Source organism: Barbus barbus (assembly GCF_936440315.1).
Source record: "Barbus barbus genome assembly, chromosome: 18".
Classification (NCBI taxonomy): Eukaryota; Metazoa; Chordata; class Actinopteri; order Cypriniformes; family Cyprinidae; genus Barbus; species Barbus barbus.
This window is the reverse complement of record NC_136746.1, coordinates 25,057,783-25,070,448: the sequence shown is the minus strand read 5'-3', so window position 1 is coordinate 25,070,448 and position 12,666 is coordinate 25,057,783. Positions and strand designations below refer to the sequence as shown.

Below are 12,666 nucleotides of genomic sequence, written 5' to 3'. Positions count from 1 at the left end.
CACAGCTAGGTCAGCCGGGCTACTTGGATGTGTTTTATAAGCCATATTTGCTGCCCTTGAGTGAGTGCGTGTGTGTGAGAGAGAATTCTTTTTCCTTAGCTCAGCACTCCAAGCAGCTAAAGGCACGGTGGTACGGATCAGTGCTTCTGGAGAGTTTTCTTAATAATGAGAGCCGTGGATGGAGGTGGCGCTTTCTTATTAGCAGGACTTTGAATTAATTACCCTTAGGGTGTATTTATTGCCCCGGTGCTTTTAAAGATGATAACGTTCGGAGTAAAGTGTTTACATCTAAATGCGCGTCTTTGAACCTAATCAAAAGTGTTTAATCTTTGATCTGTACCTTTGTGTTTGAGAATTTATCCTGAATAATCATATTATGCTGCTTTTAAACCTCATTAATACGGAGAGTCTAATCTGCATTTTAATAAGTATGGATGGATTTTCTGTTATGGTTGATTTAAAGTAATGAGTGTTGAGTTTAAAGAAAGAAAAAGTTCAGCGAGTAGAACTAAGACCTCATCTGTAAATATATGAGAAAACTGCATTTAAATATCATTTAAAAAGTACCAGGCTTTTGAGAACGGTACCACCATGGTTCTAAGCCATGAATTATAGGCGTACCATGGTATTCAGTAAAGTATACTACCAGTTAAACATTTCATAATTTTAAAGAATGAAACAATTTAGACTTAAATACCTGAAATTAAATAAATAAATAGATAGATAAATAAATTCTATATGTTATAATATTTATATATTTAATTTTAGTTATACAAGTTATTTTGATTTTTTTTTAATTATTCCTTTTATTTTTTTATTGAATTTATTTATTTATTTGGTTTCTTTTAAATGTGTTTTTCTATTAATTTTCTGGTACAATCTCTATACAGTGATTTTAAATTAAATAAAATTTGAATGAGATCCCTCATTTTAACTCTTCACAGTCTGATCAAATTATACGTATTTTTGTTGTGAAATATTGATATTTTATTGATTTGTTTTTATTATTTTGCTTTGTTTCTAGTTTTTTATTATTATTGTTGTTCATTTATTGATTCAGAATGAAATTGCTATTTGTGTGTGTATTTTCTTTAAAATGAGAGAACACAAAGATATTAAAAAACGAAATAAATTCAAATCTGAGTACATAATCATAGCACTTTTTGGAAGGGTAATATCAAACTGTTTTGACACACAGATAATGAAGATCAGTGTGAAATAAATGAATGTGGCTTAAAATAATACTGTCTCTGTTTGTTCTGTCAGCTGACGGCTCAGGACGCTGACGCTGGTTTAAACGGCCTCATCACATACACCATCCTCGCTGGAGATCAAGGTGATTTCATCATCAACAACCGCACAGGACGAATCACATTAGCACCAGGGGTCACGCTGACCGTCGGCCGTTCCTACGCTCTGACCGTCAGAGCGTCAGACAACGCTCCTGACACAGAGAGGAGGTCAGATATGACTTCATTACATCAGTTACAGCTCTCTGTGCTTGCTGTTGTCTTTGATCTTTTCATTTCTTTGTCATTCTGCGTATAGGAGCTCCATAACTACGGTCTACATAGAGGTCCTGCCACCCAACAATCAGAGTCCACCACGATTCCCCCTACAGACCTACAACCTGGAGATCAGTGAGGCCATGAGGATAGGAGCCATACTGCTGAATGTACAGGTGCACGCACAGATTTTACTTGGAATGGAATATTAACCTACTGTTTACCGCATACTATACAGTATACTCTAAAAAATGGCCATCTTTTTAAACAGTATTTAAACATGGTCATGAAAAACATGTCAGGAAAATATTACAATTAAAACACTAAAATTCTCAATTCTGGACCTGGAAATGTCTAATTTAATAATAATGTAATAAGAATTATATTAATCATATAATAATAATATATAATTATGTAATACATAATAGCATAGATATGTAATTATATAATACATTGTATAATTAAATAATATAATAATTAATAATATTTTATGTAATTTATTTATTTATGATATAATATATTGTTAATGTATGGAATTGACTTTTAATTTTTATTTGTGTGTGCAATTCAAAACATTCTTATCCAGTAATCACGAATGACTGAAAAAGTCTTGAAAATTCGTGGGTCAATAGGTTTTGGAAGCCTGGTCTTAAGCCTTTGAAGTCTGATCAAATTATGAGCCAAAAAAAAGATGTTGGCAGATACACTGGAAATAGAAGGTCAAGTTGAATGCATTGCATTGTGGGATGCAGTATCCCACGCATTATGCCCTTTTGTATACTGCACATTTTGATAAATGTAGTAGGTCATCTGGGTATTCTGTGCATGCAAAAAATTTGCATACTACTGAATGCAGAGTAAAGATACTGCTGAAGTAGATTGTGTATTTATAGCCATTCTGAACATGGCCACATATATACAGTCATTTATTTTTTCATAAGATAAAATGAAATTATTTTTATAATTATTAATTTATTATAAAATATTTTATGAGTTTACAACTCAAGTGCACAGACAAATTGAGCTGTCAAATTCAGAAACAGCATAATCAATATCAGCAGGTATCCTGGGAAAATGTGTAGGTTTATGAATTTATATGTGTTGTAAAATGTTACTAATTCTACATTTGTTCATCATGTCCTTCAAACAGACTTGGCATTTTCATTTAAGTGTATTGTTATCCTGCAGTTGATTTTATGTTATATTGATTTTATTTGAACTACTAGTGTGAATTGCTGTATTTTCACAGGCTACAGACCGTGAGCTGGATCCCATCATCTACCAGATACAAAGCGGTGACCCGCAGCAGGTTTTCAACCTTTCACGAACGTAAGTTTTCATTAATAAATAAAACTCATCAATTAAGAATGTACAGATCTTGTATTACAATTCAGAACATTCTATTTGTTTGCACATCTTGAACAGCAGCACTGACTCAGCCAATGGCGTGAGTTTAGGGACAGAAATATCTAGTACATATAAGGCATATGGTTTATACAGTACATACATCTGCACCTCTCTGCATGAGAATCCCTCATTGGAGGAATGAAGACTAGACAAATGCACAAACAAGCTTACAGTGTGAACGTTTCTGGCTTTTTGAAAGGCTTTGTTTAATAGTAACAGGTAGTTGGTTTATTAATGACACTTATGACTGTTGTTAGTAGTAACGAAAGAGTTATCAGAGCAGAAAGGCAGCGCTAGTGTTATATACATCTCTTGTCTCCTTTTTCTTGTTTTGCTTCATCATTTCTTTTGTTTTCTATATTTTCTTTTTTGTATCACCTCACCTAGTCTGTTTTCTGCTTTTGTGTCTTCTCCTCATGCTTCATCTCATCGTGCTTTGCTGTGCCTTGCCTCATCTAATTTCATCGGGTCTTTTCTTATAATTTTTCTTCTCATCATATCTCATCTCATCAGGTCTCATTCATATCTCATATCATATCTCCTTCTCTTCTCTTCTCTTCTCTTCTCTTCTCTTCTCTTCTCTTCTCTTCTCTTCTCTTCTCTTCTCTTCTCTTCTCTTCTCTTCTCTGTTAAAATCAGTAAAAGAGACAGATGATTACTATTATCACTGGTAAAAATGTGGAGAGGTTTTGTGAGGTGACTGCTGAAATAAAACCCTCCTTCATTGATTTGTCTTACAATGGATTTTTTTTTTCTGGTGAAGAAACAGCAAAGACAGTTGAAGAGTCATTAAAAAGGGATGTTAAAATTTAAAGACTTTGCCTTGAATGCTATGTGGCCGGCAGAAGGTTTGTGAGGCTGAAAGAAAAGAGAATCCCAGTCACTGAAGTGTTTTATACGGCTGTTTCACAGGCTTCAGAGGACACGTTCAATATCGCTTTTGTAGAGGTCAACTGAGGAGGAAAATAATTCTACACACACACACACACAAACATGAGCAAGCAGTGCAGCAGCCTGCTTCTTCTGCTGTGTGTGACTGCAATGTTAAAAGGATCTTGTCTGTCCATCCTCATCCACCGCTCCCCCCCCCCCCCCCCTCACACAAGTGTGAGCTCACTGTAGGATGATTTGCAGAAATCCTATTGGTCTACAAATGATAATGGCGTCCCTGTGGCCAGCGGTTCAGCGTGGATGATCACAGATATTGGTTGTTGAATTGCACATGTAGATACCAGTGTTTATTTACTATCTGTGTTGTTTTAGCAGCTGATTCAACAAAGGAATTATGCAAATTATGGTCACGACACAAACACACCCAAAAATGTAATCCTGAATACAATTTCCAAGGCATAGTTTCTGATCTTACAGGTCATTCTGTGTTCTGAGTACATGTTCTACCTCATCATTATGAAAATAATCACAGTATTAAGCAGATGGTTCAATTGAAAGTTATCATTTACTCACCCCATGTTATTCTCAAAATTTTGTTTATGCTGATTTGTTTCCATATAATGTTAGTGGAGGAGCTGTCAAGATTAAAAAAAAAAAATGAATAAAAACATGTTAAAACAAAAGTGTCATAAAAATAGCCTGTATGATTCATAACTCTGAATAGCTGTAATAGACTTGTCTGTGGAACAGATGTTGTGCATTGACAATTTTGCTCTCAAATCTAATTTTTGCTATTTGAATATTAGCATCTTCAAATTTGGTGCATTATAATTGGGTTATGAGTCCCATGATGTTTGTCATCATTGATGTCTTGAAGCCCCATATTATATATATATAAAGAATTATACAGAACAATAACAAGAAAAACTGTATTAAGTGCTAGTAATTAATAAAATCAAGAAAAGAATATGTATGACTGAATACAATCAAGATAAAAAAAATAATTTATCATAAAAACACATATTTATCAAGGCATAATGAAGAAAAACAATACAGTAATAATATGTACAATGATGTTCTTTGTTTATGGGTGTGCAGCTAAAAACATAATATTAAAACAATTTATTTCTCTCTGTGTCCCTTTCCTGTTTGTATCTGTGTACTTTTTTTAAATGACAGAAATAAAGCTAAAAATAAAGCTAAACATTATGAGAAGAAAATATTTAATTAAATAGAAAATTTAAAGAAAGTGATTTGTGTCTGTTCAGTATAGGTCTTCTGCTGCTGGCCAAACCTCTGGACAGAGAGACCATTGACCAGTATCGCCTCATCGTCACGGCATCTGACGGCCATCCTGGAGGGGTGAGACTGCACCCATCCCACAAAATCAGCACTATAGCTCAGATTCAAACGTCTGAACTCTTCACAACCTCTTTTCTTATCTTTCATATATGTATAAATTTATATTAATAATTTAATAAAATAATATGTTTTATGCCACATTCTCGTGTTGCTTTAAATGCATGTCTTCACAAAAGCAATTACAAACAAAGCTGGGAAAAATTCTGTATTTCTGTATAATTTGGTATTCATTAGTTTATTCCTTTTGCATAGTCATTGCTGTCAAAAACTCCTCAAGGATGTTCTGTAATGAGACTCGATGCACATCCTGTTTAAACGCATTCACCTTTTTAAAAGAACATTCACTTGTATTATCAGCTTAGCTTCTCTAATGAGAGAACTTCAGCAAACAAAGAAACGCTGGAGTGCTAAATGACTGCATGAAGCTCATTTATCAAACACAGAAGCACATGCCTTAATCATTCCCTGCGCAACGTGATTGGGCAAAATGACTTTCATCTGGTCAAACAAGTCCATTAAATCATTTACATTTCAGATCATGGTCATAGAAAGTGCAAAGCAGTTAATTAATCAATGTAATTTACCTGACCTCCACCTCTTAAAGCATGATAATGATATCTAATGAAATATTCAGTGCAACTCACGTTCTTGAGATTAAACAGGCTTCAGTGGGGTTCAGCACATTCGTACTGCACTTGTCCTTCAGTCTGTGTGTGTGTGTTTGATGGTGTTGATGCCTCTTGACAGAATTGTAAAAAAAAAAAAAACATTGGAGTGCACCTGAACATGTTTTTGCCAAACAGCAACTCCATCTATAACTACATAATTCCCTTTCCAGAATATTTTATTTTCCTTTTTTTTTTTTTTTGGTGAATTAATTTTTCATGCACATCCCACTGGGATTTAAACTCTACATGCTGATCTTGACTGATCGGTTGAATTTATATTCATCACTGTGTGCTATTAAACTTTTAAGCCCCAGGAACTCAATTGCTTATGATTTAATTACATCTCTGCAAATGTGTTTCTGGAATAGAGTCAGAAACTAAATGGTGACACTATTTTTTTTTTACAGAGAAGTCATTTTCAATATTCAAAAAGGCAACAAAAAAGACTGACAGACAGCAGCAGGGTGAATGTCAGAGTGAATGCTGTGAAAGGTTCAGGGTTTGACAGCAAGTGTGCACTGAACTCCAGGGTTCGGTAGAACTGTCAGGACTGTGCTTTTTGTAGGTTTATAGGCACAATTTTCTGCAAAGACCTTCATATGAATATTAAATGGTTTTATAATTTAATTTAGTATTTCTATTTTATTCCCTTTTTTAGAAAAAAAAGGTTTAGGTTTTAGGGCTGCAGAAGTGAATGCTGTAACTAGTATCATTAAAAATATTTAATGGCATTTTATTTCTCAACACAGTCTAGTGTTGTTGCTTTTTAGTGCCTTGAACATTAAACTAAACATTACAACATAATATATTTTTAAATTAACTAAAATGAATTAGCTAGTTTTCTTTTCGATTTTATTTCTATTTTATTTAGCAATTTGTCTTCCTAATTAAGTTTAGTTTTTTAGTTTTTAGTTAGGTGGGTTGTAAAGCTTTACAATATGCCATTTGCCAAACAGAAATAAATAAATAAATGGTATTGTTATATTATTATTGTTATTATTACATGATTATTTTTAGTAAACTAAAATTAATTTGAGTTAAATTCATTTTATTTTAAATTTGGAGTCATGAAAATATATGCTAGTTTAGCTTTAGTTTTCCTGTTAGTTTTTCATTTGGATTTTGGTTAAGGACAATGTTTTTATTTAATTTTTGTTAACACTGCCATAATCATAATCATTCTTTGTTGCCATTCAACAATATTCTTACCAAAGGTTTATTATCCTTACCAACCTAAAAAATCATTTATAAGATAGTAAAATCATTTTGTTTCAGGACCAACAAGAGTGTTGATCCAGAACCTTTCTTATAAATTTAATTAATTCCTGATGATATTTAATCAATCTGTCCTTATTTGTAGATTTCTACGGCCACTGTCAGCATTGTCATCACAGACGTTAATGACAACGACCCCAGCTTCGACCTCACTCTACCCAGAAACCTGACCGTGAGGGAGGAAGAGGCCAATGTGTTCGTGGGTCAAGTCAGGGTAAGTTCCATATGAAGTATCTTTTTTTGCAGTCTTCTGAGGGTCTCGTGAGGTTCCCACCTGCCGCCCCTTCAACTGTCATGCCGTACAGATCTTCAGACATCACTTTGTATTGTTCTCTAATTAAGTCATGGTAAATTAGAGTCATTAGTCACCTTACAGTCAGTCCCTGATGACTGCTTCTGTTCCGCCCTGCCAAGCAGTTGGATATTTAATTAGCGTGTTTGATTAATCATGCTTTGGTTAGAAAGATAATCAATGAAAGATGCGTCAGGCTTTCATTCACAATGCCGTGTTGTCATCATGCGTCTCTTTACCGCTCATTTGTTGCTCTGTGATGTCTTGATCACTGAGTTCGGTGCTGATGTGATTGACAGGCATAAGATGACGCGACAGTGCCTTTGTGCATCAATAAAATTGCGACTGAAATCATTTAGTGCAGGTTGACCTCATGTGGCATGATGTTGTTTTCCAGAAGTAACAACTAAACATCTAAAATGTAGTTTTTTGGACAAGTTGGAACCCTCTCTATGAACTGTTCTCTTTGTTTTCATTGTCTTTCTCTTCATTTCATGTTTTTCTATAGGTTTATATGCACAAGCAAACTAAAACGTCCTCCCTAAATGATGTGCAAAGACCTTCATCTAGACATAATTAATAGTTGCGTAAATGTTTTTTAATTTAGATTTTATTTCTTTTAGATTTTATTTTATTGTCGATCTCTCTTTCCAGTTAAGTTTTCGTTTTCACTTGATTTCATTCATTCATTCGTTCATTCATTTTTTTAGCTTAAGTGTTTTAGGGCTGCAAAAGTAAATGTGAAACTGGTCTCATTAAAATATTAAATGGATGTTTTTTTTTCAGCTCAGCGTAGTGTTACTGCTTTTTAGTGTCTGAAACCAAACATTAAAAATAATAGATTTTTTTTTAAATAAACTAAAATTTGTATTTCTATTTTCTTATGATTATTTTTTTCTTTCCAATTTAGTTAGGCTGGTTCTACAGCTGTCAATATAATTTGCCATTTTTATTTTTATTTTTTCAATTATTTATTTATTTTTTTAATACAGAGTTTATTTTGGATTTAGTTTTTGTTTTTTAGTGCTGCCAAAGTGAGATACCACTCACTGGTATCATTTAAAAAAAATGAATGGCATTATTTTTATTTATTTATTTTCAGCACAGTCTACCATTATTGCTTTTTCCTGGGATTTTGATGTTTTATAATGTACCATTTGAAGTAAGTAAATGAAGATAATTAAATAATTAAAAAGATTAAATTGAGTAAATTTTAAATTCAATCACAGTCTCGAGTTTAGTGATGATATGAATAAAACTGTCATTTAAAGGATTTAGTGTGTGCTGTCCTCATATGGCATCATATTGTTTTTGTGAAGTAACTACTAAACAGCTCAAAATTAGTTTTTTTGGATGTTGCTCAGGTCGGATCCCTCCGTCTGAGCTGTTCTCTAACTTTCCATCATCTTTCTTTTCATTTCATCATCCTCTCATGTTCTGTGTAGTCTGCCATGTTCACAACAAGCAGGTGCTCACCAAACTTTCAGGCCTCACTCTCAAATTCACACACAGATCCCTGTGGAGATCAAAAACACCTGGATTCTTATTGTGCTGTGACAACAAACAAGCGTTCGCATACGAACACTTACTTCACACTTCACAAATGCACATCAGTGTGTTCACACTTTACAGACACTTACAGCCATGTTGTTTGCCACAGGCTAACATGTCCAAAAACCATGAGATACTATTCACACTGAGAGCTTCAAGCATTATACAAAACAACCCATTTTGATAGACCTTTTCACCTTGGGGCCAAAATCTGTCTGCAATCAAATCAAGGGTTGTATTATATTATATTATATTATATTATATTATATTATATTATATTATATTATATGCAAGTTATGCATTATAGTTCAAATTGGTATTTTATTTAGCAAGGGTGCATTAAATTGATCAGAAGTGACATTAAATACATTTAGATTATTACATAAAATGGAAAAAATATATATAAAATACATTTCCAATAAATGCTGTTCTTTGTTGAAACTTTCTGTTGATCAAAGAATCTTGAAAAAAGGTATGATGGTTTCAACAAAAATAATGAGCAGCAAAATCATCTTTTGGTTTGCAATCTATGAGGGTCGCAACTGAATCATTCTCAGTGAACCAATTTTTCTGTAATATGACATGTTGTATAATAAATAGACGAATGAATGAATAAATAAATTTATGAATAATTGAATGAAGAAATAAACACCACCATTCACAAAACTGAGGTCAGTACATTTTAAATGAAATTAATAATTTTATTCAGTAAATTAAGTGACAGTAAAGACATTTTAATGTTTCAAATGATTTATATTTCAAATAAATGCTGTTCTTTTGAACCTTCTATTCATTAAAGAACCTTTAAATAAAAATTCATGATTTCCACAAAAAACATTAAGCAATGCAACTGTTTTCAACATTGATAATAATAAAAAATGATTCCATGAGCAAAAAATCAGCATCTTAGAATGATTTCTGAAGGATCATGTGACACTGAAGATTGGGGTAATGATGCCGAAAGTTCAGCTTTACCATCACAGGAATAAATTACATTTTAAAATCCATTCACATAGAAAACAGTTTTTACTACATTTTTGATCGAATAAATGCAGCCTTGATGAATATAAGACACTTGTTTCAAAACTGAAAAATCTTTATCTATATATCCATAGTTCCATTTCTAGAATCTGATGAATATTGCACCATTCCGGTTATATAATGTTATAAGATTCATTTGTCATTTAAAATGAACTAGCGAAGGCAAAAAAGGTCAATCAAAACTTATAATAAATGGTGAAATGTTTGACGGAATAGCAGTCAACAGTGACGTTAGGAAACAGGTTTGGAAACACTTTATTTCGAGAGTCCACTTTAGACATTCTACTAACAGTAAGTACCTTTGCAACTACGTCAACTAGCAGTCATTAGAGTATTAGTAAACTGTCTGCTTAATATCTGCTAACATTTTATTTCGATGGGTCCACAACATACTAGTAATTATACAAGTATATGTCAACTTATTCTACTCACCCTAAACCTACTCTACTGAGAGTTAGTAGACATGTAGTTGCAAATGAATGAGAATTAGTTGACATGTGGTTACCAAAGTTACTTATAGTTAGTAGAATGTCTAAAGTGGACTATCGAAATAAAGTGTAACCACAGGTTTTTATTAATGTATTGTGTAATGTTGTTTGTGTATTTATTGCTCTGTTTACATATTCATTCCATTAGTTAATTATTGAGGCGAGCAAATGCCATAAGTGTGCTGTCAACACGTTTGATGAGTGCTGCTGGTGAGAGGGCCACGGGTAGCACTTCCATTCCTCAGTGCTCAGATGTGGCTGTAATTTCTCAAGGCTCAGACATGCTCTTTTCATTTCACTTATTTCCATTCGCCTGCATTTGGATTTTGGCCCTTCATCCCCCGTCATCTTTCTGTCCCTCCTCTCATCTCTCTCTCTCTCTCTTCTCCCAGAGTCTGTGTCATTCACGTCGCTAACCCCCCCCCCCCCCCCCCCCACACACAGTTATTCTTCCCATCTGCCTCTGTAATTACTACAGGAAGGAATTATAGCAGGCACCTCTGATGCCATTACAGCCGAGCGCTGCTCCCCTGCTTACATACAAATGAGCCGCCGTAACCACACAGGAATTAAGATTAGTTCAGCAAGTCTTTATTTCTTTGCTCTAAAGAACCGGCTGCGATTATTATTATTATCATTACTTTTTTTTTTTTTTTGGCTGTATTATTAGGGGCTGAAGCCCCTATTGTAATTGTATGTTTTCTTCTTATTTTTATTATTTTTCCACAATGGGAGTCTTTGGCAGCCCTATGAAGGGAACATAAGAAAATGATTAAATTTGGCACACTTGTAGTGATGGCCACGAATAGTGATCTGATCAACTTTGGGGTCTCTAGAACCAACTCTATATAGAGTTGGTCTCTAGAACCAACTCTATAGCGCCACCACCAGTTCGAAATTTCAACTTTGAAATGGTAATAACTCCTGAACCCCTAAATCTAGAGAAATGAAACTTAGTACACCTGATTACTCTCTTCATGCTGATCACATTCCATAGCTTACATAAAGACTCCACCCATTACAGTAGCAGCCATTTTGAAAAGTACAGTATTCTGTCTTTTCACTACTCTTCCTTAAACTGATCCAATTCTTCCCAAAATTGGCTCAGATGATCTTTGGACTGAGCCGCACAGAAATGACTGAACAGATTTTTTTTATTCATCTTTGTTCAAAAGTTATGATTTTGTAAACTTAACGAGGTCGACCCAAAATTGGTTCAGAGTCTGTATCTCGTCCAAACTTTGATCAATCGAAACTAAACTTGGTACGCTTCGTCATCACCATGATCCGAAGGTCCATGCCAAAGTTGGGAACAGCGCCACCTATGGGTCGTGAGATACCAAAAATTCACATTTTTGCTTATAACTTTTGAACAGTCTGTCAGAAAATTATAAGGATGTCAATTTTGCCAGTATTGGCTGAACCACGTGTCCGCCACTTTGAAATTTGTTGACTTATACTAGTAATCTTAGCATTTTTCTAAGTTACAGGCTAAACAATTACCATTCTGTTTAATGTGACTCTTCAGCGATCAAATTAACCATAGGCTGCGTTACAATTAACTTTACTTTGTGTTACGCTGCTTAAAATGCTAAAGAACTTTTTTGTCAGCTCATTCTCACACCTAAACCTCTTCTCAGCAGCCTGTCAAACGTTCAGCGACTGAGTGGCTCACTCTGCTTAGCTACTTTCCCCGAACCTTTCAGGTCGTGGGTTCGAATCCTGGTTGGCACAAGCCCAGACCCCAAGATGTCCTGTGGCCAGAAGCGGTGCAAACATTTATTTTGTTCCAGCTGTTGGATCTACCATGCGCGTTCGTCTTGAATCAGAACCGTGTGTTTGTTCGTTCTCATCCCAACTTCTGTTCAATTTTGAACTTCTGTGCTTCTTCTGTTTTTTCTATGTACATTCCATTTCTGCTGTTTTTGCTCTTCCCGCTCTGAGCCGCGCTACGGGCCATTCGCGGGCTTGGCCCCGGTAATCGCTGCTTGCAGCTATATTTATTATTATTATTATTATTATTATTATTATCAGTAGTAATAGTATTCATTTTTTTACTTTATTTTTAATTTTATTTTAAAAAATATTATTTTATTGTATTTTTTCCATTGTAAAGGCTGTGCTGTGGGTGCTTGGTAAAGGTGAAACCAAAATTGAATATAGTCTGATTTGAGTAACTTTATATC

The 12,666-nt window shown here is 34.1% G+C and overlaps 1 protein-coding gene across 1 annotated transcript in view; it reads left to right on the top strand.

Moving 5' to 3' along the window:
* Positions 1–12,666, top strand: part of LOC306884212 (protocadherin-15-like) — a gene marked incomplete at both ends in the record, with an annotated part of 179,630 nt that overhangs the window by 77,180 nt on the left and 89,784 nt on the right. The window contains 5 exons of the mRNA XM_079439931.1: positions 1,267–1,460; positions 1,549–1,681; positions 2,755–2,834; positions 5,072–5,165; positions 7,194–7,322. Of these exons, the coding sequence (XP_079296057.1) occupies positions 1,267–1,460; positions 1,549–1,681; positions 2,755–2,834; positions 5,072–5,165; positions 7,194–7,322 (630 nt within the window). The remainder of the gene's footprint in view (positions 1–1,266; positions 1,461–1,548; positions 1,682–2,754; positions 2,835–5,071; positions 5,166–7,193; positions 7,323–12,666) is intronic.